This window comes from Buteo buteo, chromosome 21 (genome assembly GCF_964188355.1).
Source record: "Buteo buteo chromosome 21, bButBut1.hap1.1, whole genome shotgun sequence".
NCBI lineage: Eukaryota > Metazoa > Chordata > Aves > Accipitriformes > Accipitridae > Buteo > Buteo buteo.
The window spans coordinates 24,070,185-24,088,617 of NC_134191.1; the positions used below are offsets into that span (position 1 = coordinate 24,070,185).

General features: G+C 38.6%; 1 protein-coding gene across 6 annotated transcripts in view; it reads right to left on the reverse strand.

Annotated features, from left to right (window-relative positions):
- IQSEC1 (IQ motif and Sec7 domain ArfGEF 1) overlaps positions 1-18,433 on the reverse strand; it is a 356,171-nt gene that overhangs the window by 184,085 nt on the left and 153,653 nt on the right. For 4 of the 6 annotated variants that reach the window (XM_075053238.1, XM_075053239.1, XM_075053247.1 and 1 more), the window contains exon 3: positions 3,047-3,133. The exons of the other annotated variants lie outside the window; for them this stretch is intronic. In XM_075053238.1, coding sequence (XP_074909339.1) covers positions 3,047-3,133 — 87 coding nt within the window. The remainder of the gene's footprint in view (positions 1-3,046; positions 3,134-18,433) is intronic. 6 annotated transcript variants of the gene reach the window in all.

Consider the following 18,433-nt stretch of genomic DNA (forward strand, 5'->3'; position numbering starts at 1 on the left):
GCTACAAAATTAATCCCTCTGCGTATTTTCTAAATAAAGCCTCAAATCGGAAGTTAGACTGAAGCATCCATTTCTGTTAGTTTTGTTTCTAATGCTTTCTATATATAAATTGATAAATGGGAAGACTAAAAGCTAAATTTAATGCTATTAAATATATGTGGAAATTTAAAGCCCAATCTTGTTAGTGTTCTAGTAGCTGATTTTCATTCACAGCAGTAGGATTCCCATATATGGGTTGTTTACAAAAACATGCATAATTTGTACTCAACTAAGAGATTACAGATGTAGTGAAATTTAACTCATGGGTAAACCAAAAAAATTCCCGACATGAGGAAGACTATAACAGTCTGGGTCTAACACACCACCACATTTGTGTGTAGGATACTACCTGGGACAGCATTAGCATCACTGTATAATTTAAAACTAAATTCTACAGAACAGACTTGCAGCTCTTTTTTCCTTCCCAAGAACAGAGTCCTTCAGGATCACAGGATAATTTGTTAGAAGGGACTTCTGGAGGTTTGTGCAGTCCAGTCCACTGCTCAAAGCAGGGCTAACTACATCAAGCTGCTCAGGGCTGTGCCCAGTTGAACTGAGTACTACTGAAGACAGAGATACCACCTCCTCTCCTGGCCTCTATTGCAGTGTTTAACCACGCTCAGGGTGAAATTCCGCTCTCCCTCCTACCCTGTACCTATCTAATAGGAATTTTCCTTACTGCAATCTGGTTTTGTTGCCTCTTGTGCCATCCTCTCCTAGAAGACGCTGGCTGCACCTTTTCCATACTCTCCTATTAAGGAGTTGAAGATAGCACCAGCCCTGAGACTTCTCTTCTCCAGGCTGAACAGTCCCCGTTCTCGCAGTCTCTCCTCACTTTTCATGTGCTCTGGCTCCCAGACATCTCAGTGGCCCTTTGCTGGACCTGCTCCAGTATCCTGATGCCTTTCAAAAAGCCAGACACTCCAGAGAAGGTTTCACAAGTGGTGACAGAAGGGAGGAAATGCCTCCCTCAGCCTGCTGCCCACTCGTGCCCATACTGCCCTGCACATGGCTGGCCACCTTTGCCACAAGCACGCTCTGCTGGCTCTGTAACATCTTTTGCAAAAGCTCATCTTGCACCTAGGTAACTTGTGTGTTGGGCTGGGGGAAAGAGGTCAGAGAGAACAAGACCATATCTAATCCCTGAACTCCTTTATCTAATCACACATAATAAAAAAGGTTAGCACAGATCACGTTCTGCTAGCAGACCTACACTGGTTAGCCAGGAAAGGGGGTGAGTGACAAGTAGAGCATGTTAAGTTTCCTGGCAGCCAGTGACCGACCTGTTGCTTGCTCCATTACTGCTAGGTGAATATGGGCAACAATACTATATTATGACTTGTTGGAAGTTCCCGTATCTCCACCCATTCTCACGAAGTTACAGCTATATATGTACACACAGTTGGAGAGTTTGAGACCTAAATTTCCTTGAGAGCAAACAAGGTCAATGAGTTCCTTCATACACCCCAGTCCTTACAGAAAAGCTGAAGGTCTTAGGGCATATGTTTGGGCATTATCCAAATCTATATCTTGTTTTACGTGTTAGCACTCTAGAAATTGTAGATGCTTTACAGATTCAGCCACACTTAGGGCTTTTTTTTTTTTCCTTTTTACTGCACAAAGACAGAAAGACAAGGAAGCTAGAGAAGTTAAGGATTTTTTAAGCACAAAGTTATGCTGTTTTAATTCCAGAAGAAATGCTACTGATAAAAATAATAACCGACATGGAGAAAGATAGTGAAACATTCAAGAAACAACTGGTTTTCCAATCAACATCCCTATAAGAAGATCTCTAACAAGTCCTTAAAATTAAAGCATTATAAACTAAGGACAAAGGAAAACCAAAAGCCTCATTAAAAAGCAAGTGGGGAATCTAATAGTGTTCAGGCACTGCTCCTCAATGAGAGAATACTAACTTGAAAGACAACTCAACTATGCATTCACTACCACCAAAAACTAAGAGCTCTGACGGGAGAAAAAACCAAACACACAAACAGATGCTGCAGTGTAAAACAACAGGATGAATCCAAACATGCATGGTTAGAGATAACTAAGAGATGACAGATTCAAATCAGAAATATGTTTATGCATTTACAGATTTAGGATTCATTGTTTGTTTTTGTCTTTCCTTATTACCAGTACAAAGTGATTTGATTTTTCAGCACCAGACTTCCAATATTTTGATATTAATATTATTCATGAGCTGGCAATTATCACTAAGTTAATCACTAATAGTAAAAAAATTAATGACTATTTTTTCATGACATGCACAATTTCTTAACAGTTTTCACATTTCTAATTACTTAGATTAGCTGTCCTTTGATGCTTCTATAAGATGACTTAAAATAAACACTGGCACTGACAATGAATTGTATTAAGATGTTCAATTACTGCTTTCCACATTTGATCAAAGAGAGCTTGGAAAACACACAGTAAAGACATCTATGTCAAATGAAGCATTATTAGCTGGAAAACATATATTTTTCATATATTCAGGGCAGACTCTGCTTAGCATCAAGGGCCTGCATCTGTTTAAACCCCCCTTACTTCCATTCAAATCAAAAGGCAGTGCTGAGCCTTTTGCAGGTCCATGCCTTTAACCTTGAGAGTGCCACAATACATGGCTTACTTCACATACTGTCATGAAATATTCAGAGGTTAAAAGAAGTGTTGCTCAGAACAACATCAATATCCTGCATAAATTATATAAACATTTCAACGTGTTATGTGAGAACTAAACCTACCACTAGCTTCTTCCTACCTTTCAAAGAGTCTAGGGGGATGTGCCTCTTAAAGCACATGAAACTCGTTTTACTGTATAATTCAAGACCGCCTGAGAGAAGTGAACAGAACTATCCTATGAGATGTTAAGAATGTTTGATATGTTTTTCTAATAATCTTTTTTTTTTCTTTTAAAACTTAAACTACTATTCCTTTTCTTATGTCAAATGTTAACATTAGAGGTCTCTTCAAAAATAAAAAGTGGGTGGACCGTATCTACTCTTACCTGTACTCTGAGTGTGTGGCAGGGACAGCTAGCTGGGTATGGTACAATGGAGCTGGACAGCAAAACTGGTGCAGAGTATTTAAAGACCTACGACACAAGGAAAAACACAAAGTCAAAACACCAAGTGTTTAGAAAGGGGCTTTTTAGGGAAAAGCATGTGCTAATAGGTATATTTGAAACTCATGATAACTTTGAATGAAATTTGATGTACAGCTGTCAATTCTGAATCCCAGGAAATAAAGAGGGGAAATAGTCCCATAGTTTAAATATATACATCAAGAATGACAGTGATGAACTGTTGCAATGAAGAATCAAAGTTTTCTTGCAAGATTAAGATAAAATGCCAATTTAAGACTTTGTTTTTGCCTTGCCATGTGGAACAGAGGCAAAAACTAAACATTGAGGGTTAAAATTCCTATGGAAATGAAGCTTCAGACTTGCACGTTACTCTGCACCAGTCAAGCTGTTTCTTTGTTAATGGAATTACAAACACAGTGCTTAAACATGAGGAGGAATAATGTGATGAATATGGACATAAGCTTTCTTCAAGCCCGGTAATTACATGTATTGCAATATGCCACTTACAAATTTGAAAGAATCTAAGTTTCACCCAAGTTTTAAACAATATTCTGAAATGTGCAATACTAATTTAATTGCTGTCATTTGTTCAAAGCATGAAAAAATAAAGTTTTACAACACAAAAAGATATTCCGCACCCTAGATCATTATGGTTGTATTGTTTCATTAAAAACAAAGACGAGTTGCAAAACAAGACAAGGTATTGCATCTGAAGTAAAGCTTAGAAAAATCTTTAAGCAACACACAGTACACTTCTCAGCATTTTTGATGTTTGTGCCAGGAAACATTAAGCAAGGTTTAGCACAGTAAGTCCTCCATGATAAAACCACCTAATCAAATTTCTTTAGACACAGCATTCTTCTAGGAAATCATAAAAAAATTAATCAATATTTCCTAGCTCTTATAGCAGGCACACATGGAAGAAGTAGCCATTAAATTGAAAATCCCCATTTAACTTGTAAGCATCCAAACTGACTATTAATAGAGAACGTGTGTATGTGTACACACACACACCTTCTCCCCCCATCTTTGGCTTGGCATCTTGACAAATGTTTCAGAAGATTGATTTTGATTCTTCTGCATCCCTGAGGCTTAAAGTGAATCCTGTGAGGTCACTCTCACATAAGATCAAACAGTGTGGTTAAGCAAAAAAAGTCAGGCTTTGTTCAGAAAGGAGTCAGTTACTAATCCTTTTTAAAAAAAAACAAGGTCAGCCTGTTCTGATTCCTGTTGCCAACAGTGTGTCAGCAACTGCATGGCCAAGATAAGTTAGGTCTTCTGTTTAAAGATAGCAACTGATGGTAACTCCTATGAAGTACTTGAGCTTTTGGAAACACAAGTGCAGCACAATTCAGTCATGAGGCAGATTGCCAACATGGGACATACCCTGCTAACACCTCGTAGTGCACAATTACTACTTGGTGGCACCTTCAAACCACCTGGAAAAACGACCAGAACAATTCTAAAGACAGATGGACAATGTTACTGAAAACACCGATGGACCATGATAAAAGCAGTTAGAACACGCAAAAGCTGTATTTTCTGACAAGAAAAACATACGATATTCACACAAGTTGCTCCACACAAATCACAGAACCAGGGTAGTACGTTGTAAGTGTGCTCTGCACGATAGTCTCACATTGGGTAGGGAAACTGATCACACTGACGAAATCACTGCTTCCTGCTTTGTGAAAACCTTATTTTTTCAGTAGAAGCAAAAGGAGGAAATTAGTATGAAAGTGTCCCAGATTCCCTTCCCACCACTCCTTTTTCCCATACAAATCTACCTGTTCTTATCAATAGTACCTCTTTCTTCAGAGAATAAACCAGTAAACGTATGAAAAAAATCTGTCTGGATTCAGTTCTGCTCAACAAAGCATTTTGAACAGAGCTTGCTCCTGGCTATTCCAAACAGAATCTGCCCACAAGGCTCCATAAATCTGTCCTACTCCAACTTTCCTAGGTTCCAAAAAAAATCTAAACAATAAAGAAAAAAGTTCTCCCTATAATCTCAGTTTGCTCATCTGCAGTTAAGGTTAATACTCACCTATCGCACAAGACTGGTTAGGACCTCAACTGCTTTGAGTTTCTTTTCGAAGGTGCAGTAGAAATGCAAAAGTCCAGTCACCTTGATAGCAAATAAGAAGTGCCAAAGGTTCGTCAAGTAGTAAGTACACTGGCACTCTGTGTGTCATAGGTGCAGGAATGGAGTAGACAAAACAGATGACAGCATTTAACTGCAGGCTTGTAATTAAGTAACCACACATCATTGCTGTGTTGCAACAAGAAAATCTCAGATGTCAAAGACATATGTTCAATACATAAGATTAGGCTTCAGCCATTTCTTAGTGTGTTCAAACACAGACTTTTTGTCCAACTAGTTACAGAAGCCAACATGAGGTTTGGACTCCAAATTTTAAAATTCAGGGATATCTTGACTCAGTTTTTTGGTCCCTCTAGATCCCACTGACTGATGCTCAATCAGCCTGGCAAATGATGAGGCCCAGGCTTTACAGCCTCTGTAATAGCATACTAATTTTACCCAAAGCAAATCCACCTTCTGCTGGTAGAGTCTAAGATCCATATGTGGCATTTTGTGCCTTCAATCACCTGCTAAAACAGTACTTCCATTCATTTACTCCTCTGGAACATATCAGAAAAAGTTCAAGATTCACATATCCCCCCCCCCCCCCCTTTTTTTTTTAAACTATATAGCTAGATTTTTCGATCAGCCTTCAACACAAGTTTGCATTCAAAATAGAATTTATTTTCTAAGTTGTAAAACCTAAAGACATCAGAAGAAATGTATTTAAATAATTCAGAGGAGAAGTAATCACTTCCCCTGTTCACAGTATCATAGATACTTGGCCCTTAGTTTCTACATCTCTGATCTATGGTCTTCAACAGATGATTTAAGATTATAAATAGAGCATAGCTACATCAGCACTGACACAAGACAAATGACTAAATTGATGAATGCCTCTTCTGGTAATTTCAGTTTCTGAAGCATTACTGCAACATCCCAGTGGACGTGGAAGCTTTGCAATTTCCTGCTGCTGGGCCAAGTTTCTTCCAGCTCTCCCCAAGTACTGACAGACAGGTAACCACTTCTCAATTTTTAAAGAAAGCTCTTTTGAGAACAGACTAGTCAAACAGTAAAACCAACCAAATCTAAAACAAATCCTTGAAATCACCATCTCTCTCAGGATACCAATATAATAAGAAAAATCCAGCTACGAAGTAAGTATACAGACCCAAAGTAGCTTTAACTGTTCCTCTCACTTCTGTATAAATTCCATTATGTTTGCCATTAGAAACCACTCATTTTAACAACACTTTCATATCTATCAGCCAACAGAAGTGACCATTCTTTTTATTCTTGCAGTACTAGAGCCTTGTTTAGACGTACAAATGAAAAGAAAGAGATTACTGATCATCACATAAAGCTACAACTGTTTGCTGCCATCCCCCATTTTCTCTTACAATCATCCACAAGACTCCCAAACTCAGTAGATGATTTTCTCCATATTGGTTTTAAAACAACCTGGGAGAACAGAATACCAGGCTATTAACTTGGAATTACTTTTGCTCTAACGGGCTATCCTCTTACTGTTTTCAAAATGTCCTCTTAGTAGGCTGGTAACCACCCTCCTGCTCCTGGCAACAGGGCAGTGCTGCTGCGCTACTGGCTCTAGCACGCACCACCTCCATCCACCGATATGTTGAGAGCCAGGAAAAAGCTTGTCCTCCTAACCCTGAACTTAGTACAGGATAAGATATCCAACCCTTTCTTATTTTGCTACTGTTTAATTTTAAGCATGTGTAAGCCTGTGAGTAGGTTGACAGCATTATTAAATCATCACTGTCTTAGAACTTCTTCCTAACAAGATTATCAGCTTTCAAACAGAAGAGACTGTGAGACTGCTGTCTCACAGATACTTAGTAAAAGTGTATCGGTACAGGACCACTGCTGGAAGAAATGTCTTTTTATAAAGTTAATGATGTGGCTGATGACAGGAGTCTACTAGGTACGTTTATTCATCTTAACCGCTGCATTTTTCTACAGCCATATTACTTCATACTCTATTCCTCTTCTTGGGATGAAATAACAATCTGTTCACCTCCATCTGCCAGAATTCTTCCTTTTCTTCTGGTATGTTTTTCATGAGGTGCTCTGTTCCAATGAGTACGTGCAAGCACCAGGAAAAAATTTATACCAGCACAGCCTCCTATACTGCCTCAGGCACTCTGTATACCTGGTGCTAGTTAATACATACCCTTTTTAAAGTTAGCTTGTAAATAGCAGAAGTGGTAGACAAGTTCATCCCCTATATAAGTCCATTCACTTTAATGTCATCTGAGGTAGCTAAGAATAATTTGTTTGACTGGATTCATGCCTACAAGCTAATAAAAGGAATACTTCCATTTCTCAGTATTCTGTCCTGATGAATAACATTATTTTACAAGTTGAAAATTCTCTTTCTCCTGTCAATCCAGACTTATGGCTACAGCTGAGATTAGAAAAGACTATAGTTAAAAACTAGTAAAGTCTGTCCTGTTCTCATTTAATAAATCTAACCATTTCTTTAATGAGAAACAAAACTTGAAATATAATCAAACTGATCTCCAAATAGATGACAAACAATAAAAGTCATAATAATACAGCCTCATACTGACTCCAGCTGAAAGTTTGCTTATTAACATGTTTATTAACATGCTAGAAAGGCTTTTGGAATCAGCACTGACTGACCCCACAAAACAACTTGCTTTTTGGAAACTCACCCCAGCAGAGAAAACAGCAGATAGCTTTATATAGCAACTCACATAATCTCCTCATAGCCCAAGTTTGATTGTAGCTGTCCGTGGACACGTCCGCTAAGAGGTGATGTAGCAGATGATCCATTCACATTAGCAAGGACAAATTCCTACTGTTCTGACATCAAAGATATTCCTTTCACTACTAAGATCTTTACCCAAAATACACAGGACAGTGTGATTTTGGCTTTTGAAGTAGCACTGAAAAAAAAGCTTTTTTTTTTTTTTTTTTTTTTTTTTTTTTTAATTTTTTTATTCGTTTCAGCCCACTTTATGTCCAGCAGTCTGTAGCCAAGTATCAAGGAGAGGCTGTGGTGGCATATAGCAAATGTTATCTTTTTTCACACTGTTCTTATTATTTACAGTCTTTTCCTACACACTTTTTTGAATGGCAACTATACAAAATTAAATGCTGTTATTGCTTTTATGGCTGCATATGTAAAAAACTTACAGTTCAGATGTACTTGGCAGAGATCGTCACACACTATAGAAGACTACAATACCTTTATTCCTATCATTTCCTTTCAACAAGATGGCTTTCTGTACACAGCTTGTTGGACACCAAATCACAGGAAGGTAACAAGACAACTCATGGCAAATAAACATCAATATAATTGCCTGCACTGTAGTCTGAGAGTCAAGAAAACCGTCCAGATATAATAAAGTAGCATAACCATATGTTCTAGACCTGTTATGTTGGCATCTCCCTCCTTCCATCTCTGTCCCCCCTCCCATGCAGTAGTCATATAACCTAGTTAAAAACATTGTAGGATAGGATTTTTTTGTAATAGAAAACAGAGGTAGTTTCACTAGCTATCAAGGATGCTGAATAAAATCCACAGTTCTAAGAGATGGGCACATGTAAGCTAGAGCACAGACCACTGAATTTTGCTCAAGAATACATAAAATTTGGTTGTCATCAAAATGATTAAACATCAGCATTTGTATGTGTTGCAGTATAAATGCAAACTGATAGGTTCTTGTTTTAAATAAAACTACCCTGTATGTATTTCCAACTCTAGCATCCACAGCTGGATTTTTCAAAAGAATGATTAGGTATGCTTTCACTGACCTCTCCTCCATCAAAAGGGCCTTAATTATAATCTCTTGGGAGAATAAAACCAGTACTATCAGAGCATACTAAACAAGAAACATCAGTTATTTTTGTCCCACCCTAGAACACAATGCTTATTAACATTATAGATAACTATTTTAAAAATAATTATTAGAAACTTTTTTGGTTTCATAAAAATGAAGTACTAGCCTACATAAATAGGCAAGAGGTGATTCTTTTGCATCCTAGCCAAGGCACAGTTTGTAGGCAGCCTCCAATACTGGGTTAGCTGTAACTAGGGTGAATTTAATTAAGGTTGTTAATATGTAGACACCTATAATTACGAGCATTTATTTCCCTTTTGATTAAGTCTTACTATAAAACCATCTATTCTGAAGGGTGCTATACAATAATTTACAGTACACATGAAATGCACTTCTATCATTTGTACTTACTAGTCACTTTCAAAATCTGTAGAAACCCCCCACACACAGTCCAAAACCAGAAATAAAGATGAGCAGAGACATGAAGCTGCATATGATAGAAGGAAAAAGTCTTTTAGATTAAATCAGAAAATTGATAGATTCACTGCATCTTTTCTGTATTTCCCATGTCATTAAATTAGGTCCCAGAATTTCTCAAGAAATTACAACTCATATTACAAAATACAGCCATGTTTATAATTTCACAAAGCAATAATCACAGTAAAACCAAATCTAAATAGTGACATCTATACATATTGGATTTGAAGCTCATGAAAGAGGAAAACTAGTGATGTTCAAAGAATAAAATTACACAGATATAGCATAAGAGATTTACAGCAAAGCAAATCCTATTACTTAAAACAATGGTACAATGACATATGTTCTACTCAGTGCAGCATCTGAAAAAACGCTTTTGCTAATCCCAGTAGTTTGCACTGTTGTCTAGGTTTTTTTAAAACAGCAATAATCTGGCTTTTTACATTTTCTTTTTAAGATGTAAAAAAGATATATTTTATTTTTTTAAAAAGCAAAGGTCCTTAGCATATATATTATTAGAACACTGACAGATGTATAGTATTTAAGTTTTCATCTCAAAACTTACTCATGCATTAAAGAGCTGGTGTATTTAACTGTTCAACATAGTTTTCAGTATTCAGAAGAGATCAGTTCTTAAGAATGTGAAGATTTTGTATGCGTATGTTCTAGACAGTTAGTTCTAAAAAAGACCCCAGGCTTACATTTTCCTTCTTTTCAACTATCAGCATCAACTTTCTTAAATATGAGTTAAAATTCAGAATTATAGAAGAAGTCACAGTTCATATCTTGTTTCCTACAGCAATGTGCTGAGGTAGGTAAAAGATATCCAACATGTAAGCATTAATAGAGGAAAATACTGCATAAGATGGTCCTATAAATAAGACTGCAACATCACTGTTAAAGAAAGTAACCTACTGAGATTAAATGTTCTTTAACACCACACGATAAGCACTGTAAGAAATTCTGTCCCCTGCTGAGAGTTACAAAATCCCCAAATCCCAGAACTCAAATTAAAATGGAGTCTAATGCAAACATTACTACTTCTCCCTTGTATGAACATACGGCATTATATTTAAAGCTGATCCACGTATACCTGGAAGGCTACAACCTGTTTTCCAAGTTCGCTTTTCTTATTTCAACTTTCTATGTATACTTCCAAGTTTATTTTGATTATAAAACATTTCAACTTAACCATTCATACCATCACTGTAAAACAAAAGGCTAAAGAAAACTTAAGAACATATTTCAAGACTTTTTCAATATTCATTTTGAGTAGTTTATTCTTGAACGGTTGAACTTACTATGCCTGCGTGCAGACAGTGCTACTGAATAGGGAGCAGATTTACTCAAATTAGGACCCTCACAGGCACTACTAAAATAACTGAAAAAGGCTACAGATGACAATTGCATCTGCTTCATGTATGATCCTCTGGCAAACCTAAAGCTAACCCTGAAGGGAGAGGATCTTTAACCAGAGTCCAGAAATGCAAATAGCAGGTACAGCCATTTCAAAACACTGGATTAGAAGTGAACCACCGATGGCAGCGAGGGTGGGTGGTAGAGGACAACTTAACTGCACACTCGTGTCTGTTTTGTTCTGATTTTTCCCTGAAGCCGAACAACATTGCAGTACGGTTTAAGAGAAAGCTCATAGTAAGGATCATGTGGAACCACTAAAATTCATCTGAATAAAACCACCTAGTGTGGTTTCCATACACACCCTGACACTGACACCACAAACAGTATGGAAACTTTAGCATTGTCCTTCTTCTGGCTACAAGTGGATAAGCACTTAGCTCTTCTGCCAAATGTGACAGCTCATGCGAAAAGCTGCTGCACTCCATTAAATGAATGAAATATTAAACTCCTGCTATGCTGACTATAATGTTTGAGAAACTGTTCAAGTAAATAATAAGCTATTAACACATCTTTAGATTTTGATCAAGCATATATTACAATGACAACAACAACACAGTGATATTTTGCCTTATTGGTATTACATTGCTTAAGACTGCATTCCATATCCTTGTATTAGTATTTATGTATTTAAAAGACAGATTACACTTTAATATGACAAAGCATTCGAACAAAATGGAAGAGAGATTCTTGACTCATCACAGACAGAATTCCTAGCATCCTGCATTGCCTCTTATATGCGAAGTGGGTTTTTTGTTATTTTTTTCACTGCTAAACATAGACATATTCACTTTATTAGGCTAAATTTTTAAATACCCGTGTGCATAAACACAATCATCATCTATGGATTTCTAATATCCAGATCATTCATCTGCCACAAAGGTAACACCCTAAAAATGGTTCATGGAAAGAAACGTACCAAACAATAAACTGATCACTACTCCCACTTCTGGAATCCTCAACACAGATATCAGAGACGTGATGACAGATGAACAAGGAAAAGGTACTCACAAATAACACCTTCTGCAAGCCATCCTTGAATGTGTTGTGGATTTGGTATTTATATTTTCTGTCACGCAATCTGAGGTAGAAAAGCTTTTTCTTAAGGAAAAAAAAATAAAATCACATTCACAGCTTTTGCATGCTCATTCAAGATCAGCCACGGTGGAACATCACACATAACTAAGCTGGTGATGTAACCAGCATCAAACACTGCATCAGATAAACCCAAAGGCTCTACAGGGTTATATTTTGCAAAGCCAAAAGGTTTTTCCCAGAGAGGAGGTTTAGCAAGCATAAACCAGCCACACTGTTTTCACATTCCTGGTGGGCTTGCTTTCCGCTTCCAGAAAAAGTCCCTAAATCTGTATTTATTATTAAACTTCATCACCAAGAAAAAATAGTATGCTTTCTCATTTGATATTTAGACTGAAATATAAAAGCACCAAATGTTGCATTTCCGAATGCACCATCTCTGTACGAACACTGTAGTACAGTCCAAACCAAGAAAAGGCCATTGGTCCTTTTATCTCCATGGTAACAGCAGCATCTGTGAAGACGAACCGTATTCCCTCTTCACTGCAAAGTCAATTTATAGTCACATACTATGACATAAACTGATAAGACAGCAAAGCTAATCAGCAGCTAGGAGAAACAGGAACCAAAGTACGAGACTAAGCTCTTGCTCAAGAGAATATTCTTCTGTATATAGTACTTCTCTTGTGAAAATTACAAGATGAATAACCAAATCAAGCTGTTCCTTTGAGCTGATCCAAGTTGGGAATTTCTGAACTTCCTGGTTTAGCTAGCAAGGATAGTTGCTGAATATTTCATAGAATTAGCCTCTTGCTTAAATCTCCAGTTATACCCTATTACATGGTGAGACAATTAAACAAAGTTGTTGTTTGCAAAAAAATTACTGAAGAAAAAAAATTACTTAAACATTACCTTTTCCCTTCAAAAAACTTGAGAAGTTTCACAACTCTACAAACTACTGCCCTCCCCCCTTTTTAGCACCGTCAGTGGTGCGAATATTTCAGCAGCATCATGCTTGTGCACTAACAGTCTCTATCTCCAGGGAAATGACCGTACGTACAAGCGTGATGAGTCACCTAAACTTGCTTTTATTTTATTCCTGTCCACGATGGTCCTTTGTAAAAAACCAAACCAAACCAACAACCAAACAAACAACAAAACCAAACATAAAAACGCCACCACAAAAATTTCCTTTTTTTCCTCTCCTTCCCTGCTTCTTGCCCCACTCCAATGCTCAGCCATCAGGCCTTACGTTATCAAGACAGCCAAGCTTCCTCCCTTGCTTCATGAATCAATATAATGACCATCTGCTCACATTATTAAGTTAAATATATACCAGAACACACTGATGAGGGCAGCTCATTTGCCATGGTCAAGTGATCAGTTCATAGCTGTTTCATGGCCAGTTGTAATATTTCCAGAACGAGAGCGAGCAGGTGGTCAGCCAAATGCTACTTATCACAGCATTACCTATGAAGTTCCCCAGGCTAAAGAGAAGCATGAACTGTCAAAGATGCTGCTAAATAATGTAACTCTGCAAAACAAAAAAAAATGGTAAGGCAGGAGATATTCTGATGATCTTTGGTCCAAACTGATTTGCAAACGAATCTCTTTTGTGTCAAAATACCCTAAATATGCTCCCTTTTGGTCAGTACCCATTCCACAGCGAAGGCCTGATTTGAAGCATCTGTTCCTTGAAATACACATATACAACACTGCAAGGCATTAACAGGATTACTTGGTGTCTGCTAACTATGGAAGTTAAATATCTTTCCCACAAATTAAGATAACTCAGAGAAATACAGATTAAAGACAAGTGGGTTTTCTATTACACTGAAGACAGCCTAGAAGTATCTTCCCTTGCTCTAGAGAAGTTTTATAATGATTCAAATACTGCTTCACTTTTAGCAGACACCAAATACAGAGCACTGAAGAAATAGTACAATTTCAAAAGGTGCTTGCGTATTGTGAAATTGCACATCGCAGCCAAAACCGTCTAATAGCCATCAATACATCACATGAATAAATGCTTGCTAAGAAAAGAAAACCGTTCCATAAAGAGTCCCATAAAACGGCTTTCCAACCTACTGTAAAGTCAAGCAGCTCAATCAGCACTGGTGTATGAGGAAGAGAATATACAAGCAGTTTTTTCAGCTAGGTCCGACTCTTCTGTCTTTAAATCCAGTTTCTGCAGATGTCTGGCAGTGCAGTGCACAGGTTGAATGAAAAATGAAGAATAAGTTATACCGGTATTCAGAAAGGTGCTCTCTGGATGACAATCAATCCAGATCAAGGAGGAAACACTTTGGTCAGGTAACTGAATCTACTAGTCCGGTGAAACAGCTATTTTTTCAAACAACCAGTTTTGAGGCATATGAAAAACAAGACTGAAAAGTCAAATCAATAAGCAAAAGCAAATTGCACAAGAAAGATTCATTATCTGGACTCCAGCAATGCTAAGGCTACAGGAAGGTGCTCAGCTGCTGCATGCATGTTGAATTCTGTCACCACACAGGCTCAGAGCTGATGCCCACTGCTCGTTCACTCATGTTTCCTACAAGAGTTCTAGTATCAAGTGTATCCAAAAGCGGTAACCCAGCCTGCAGTAGTTTCTTCATATATGAATGATGCGTTAGTAATTTAAAAGCTATTCCTCCCCATTCTGTACTGGATGCCATCAAAACTTTAATTTTAGACAGGATAATTAGTCATGAAGCTTTTATAGTGCCTAACATTTTTTTGTGTGTTTGGTACAAGTTTTCAGTTTGATTCTAGTTTTTGTTTTGATGTGTCCAGATATAACGATAACTAAAAAACCCACTATCTGGCTCTAAACTTCTCTGAGCTCTTACTGTTTTATTCAAGATAACAGACTAAGTTGCATAGCTTATATTAAGCATGTGCTCAAGCTGCTGTTTGAGCCAACATATCTTTAGTTCACTGTCTTCCTCAGTTCTCCTCTAAAACAATAGGAAGTTGGCCTGATGAGTAAGCGTAGGATAAAGTCTGCCAACGTTTCTATCTTAGCAGAATGAATTAAAGTGTTTTACAATTGATTGAATACTATAGTAACTGGACAAGCTATTTAGCCTTAGCTTTTAACTTAGAAGAAAGGCCTTCCTTTATAAGGAAAATATAGTAAGTAGGACAGAATTGGAACACCAGGGTTGCAGTTTCCCCTAGCATTACAAAGTCTACTCAGCAAAATACCTGTACAGTATGTTACTCGATGCCACTGTGTGAAAAGACCGAGACATAAGATGCCCAAATCATTATCCTAATGAGTTTGCAATCTAGAAGTTTTACAAACAAAGACTCTGATCCCACTGAAATGACTGGGAAAAACTCCGATGGGCTTCAGCAGGGGCAGCTTGTCACAATAAGTGTTCAGTTCTACTAAGTCCTACCAACATTAATAGCCTGCCAACATCAATAACCTGCACAGCCAGTGAACTACCTGTTTCCAAAAACCATTCTTCTCTACCGAGATTTCTCTTCCTTCCATTACTGCAAGGAATAAACAGATCACCTGAGCAATATCAAACAATATTATATAGGATAGCTTCTGCAGGATCACCACAACTTATGTACCACATGAGCTGCAATTCATACACCAGATGACATTTACAAACCAAAATCATCCTCTACTGCTTGTCGGTTGGTTTGTTTTAAATGAAGGCCTGAATTTATCTTGAGTGTTTTGGGATATATTACTAGGCAAAGCCATCTGTTACCATTTATTGTATTCTCATGTTTATTAGTAATATGTTGGTCTCTGCATGATTAAGATGCTTAGCTATTTATTCATTCTAGAAAACCAGAGCAAACCAGGCTTGTGGTTGAAGCTTCAAGTGAAGTTACATGGGATAAAGCACACACACATCCTTCACCCTGCCCCCACGAGGTCTCAACCTATCTATCAAATACATAACCAAACAAGTGTACTCCAAATATGAAAAGAGGAACTATTGAAACAAAGCCTTTAAAACCTCATTTTGATATCACTAGTATGATTAGGTGCAGCTGTGTCACGTGCTATTATCATGATCGGCTTTGTTTGCTTTACAGTGGTATTTAATACCAGACTCTGACCCTTTGTTTCAAAGGCCCCCTAATTTTTTTCCAAAGATTTTCTCTCAAAGGATTCAACAGTTGGAGACATTTTTCTACCTGCCTCATTATCACTGCCCGAAAAATGAGTTTATCATTTTAAGACGAATTAGTAATTTTGGACATCCAGGACATTCTCTAAACATCACTGTCAAGATATATTTCTGTGGCCTCAGAGTAACAGTCACAGACTACACATGGTCTGATCTGGACAGAGTTCAGTGCCCTTAATCTGTTAAAGCATCAACATCCTTGGAATTGCTACAACAGGGGGCTGCAAGGAAACTCCCCAGAAGCAGGAAGGCTCAGCAGTTGCAGCTTATCCACACGCCGCATCACACCACTCTGTATGATGCGCCAAGTGTCAGCACTGGTACGTAACTGACCACTTCACTCTCACGCTGTTAACCACCGGCGCAAGTGTTACAGTCCAGTATGGCCTTGGGAATGATCAACAGCATTATGTACCCCCTGACCACTGAGTGCGAGATAGGAACCACTCATCTCTTCCTGTCCTAGGTCTGCTTCATTCATATTGAAATGAACGTTTAACCTACCTGGTCCTGTCACGTGCCACATACTTTAAGTTAGTACTTGTTACTATGATCTTAAGGAGAAAATGTGGCTTGATGACAGTTACCCCTGCGTACGGGGGTTGGGGGGGCAACGCTGACAACTGTGGTGTTTATATAAGCAACTAGTTATCTGAGAGATCATATAGGTTATCTTCATAGGAAAAATACCTATTACTGGCTAAAAACTCCCACATACTCACACCACCACCTGAGACTGCACCACGTCTGAAAATCCGGGGCTTGGCCTATGCCTATGGAGTCTCCCCTCAGCACCAGAGGAGCACGGTCGAGAGAGGGACCCAAACCACATCCGAGGATGCCATGGATGAGGCAGGCACCAAGCCCCCAACCGCGGTAATCGCCCCAGCGGCCAAACCCAAACACCGGGCAGGGAGGTCAAGGGCTCCATACCGTCGATCAGTGACGGGGGATGAGGAGGACAGCGAGCGAAAGGCAGGTGGGTGTTTGGCTGCTGGCCCGGGTCAGACACCGCAGCCCTTTCCAGCATCCCGCTTCCCCAGGTGGCAGGGTTCTTCTCTGCGAGGGGAGCCCGGGGCTGCCCCGTGCTGGACACAGCCGGTTCCAGCTGGTTCCGGCCGGTTCCGGCCGCCTCAGCCCCTCAGGGAGGCTGGCGGCACCTCAGGCAGCTGGCCAAGGCCGACCCACCGCAGGAATGTCGTTATGTATTGCTTATTTCCCTCTGTGCTTGTGCTTTTATTGTACAAAATGTGTTCTCAAAGTAACAGTGGAAACACCCTAGCTCTGATATGGATGCTGCAGCCCTTGGGATATTAAGGAAAGGATAAAACACTGCGTATTGTTTTCCCGCAAGCACGTGCTGCCCCTCCGTGAAACAGTAGCTGACTATTATGGCAGTGATAAAATACACAAGCCCAAAGCAAAAATAAACATTTGTAAAAGGACTGCCCAAAATTTCTCAGGTCAGAGTACAGTATTTCCACTTTCAATTGCACTTTGAAATATTTTTCACGAATGTATGTAGCTTTATTCTGAAGCCTCTGAATTCTTTTTCCTACTATTTATTTTAGTAAGGTGCCCCAAAGCTTTCACAGGAAGCTGCTTCTAATTTTCAGAGGCTTCTAATGGTTGTTACTGATTAGTTGATATATATTTGCTTGTGTTTAATTTCTTTTGCAATACTAATTTTATCCCTGTGTGTTCTGAGCTTTATATACAGATGCTGGTGCATTTATCAATTATATATCTTATATACTCTCCATTTACCCTTAATATAGTCAGAAGCAGTTATTTAATACTGTTCCCTGCTAGTGTTTGCTGCTCTGCTTCAGGGGCAAGTAAAAGGTACTTTATGCCAAACAGCCAAAATGACTTCCACGTTAAAGAGCAAACCCAAGCAGCTCCCTCTTCCCCGTGCACCAGTGTGTGCCTCTTCCATACTACATATTGTTCATTTCCATAACGAGTTTACTTAATTTCTCCAAGCTTGTCCACTTCTTATGGAAGTTAAACTCGTTTCTATCATTTCACTGAAACTACTTCCTTTTGCCCCAAGCCCCATCTCCCTCTGTCAGAAATTAACACGCACTAAATCCCAGCAGGTTCTCTTCTGTCATTGGCTTTCCTGGAAAGTCCTTGCTCTTCACCAAAATTAAGCCTCAGCTAAACATCAGTTCAGTAGCTGCTGAATTAATTTACTGGCTCTCATCACGAAAAAACTGCAAGTATTAACCGTTACTGGCAGCAGAATAGAGCTGTGGAAAAATCTGTATGTTATCAGTCACGATAAATTCTTTTTCTATTT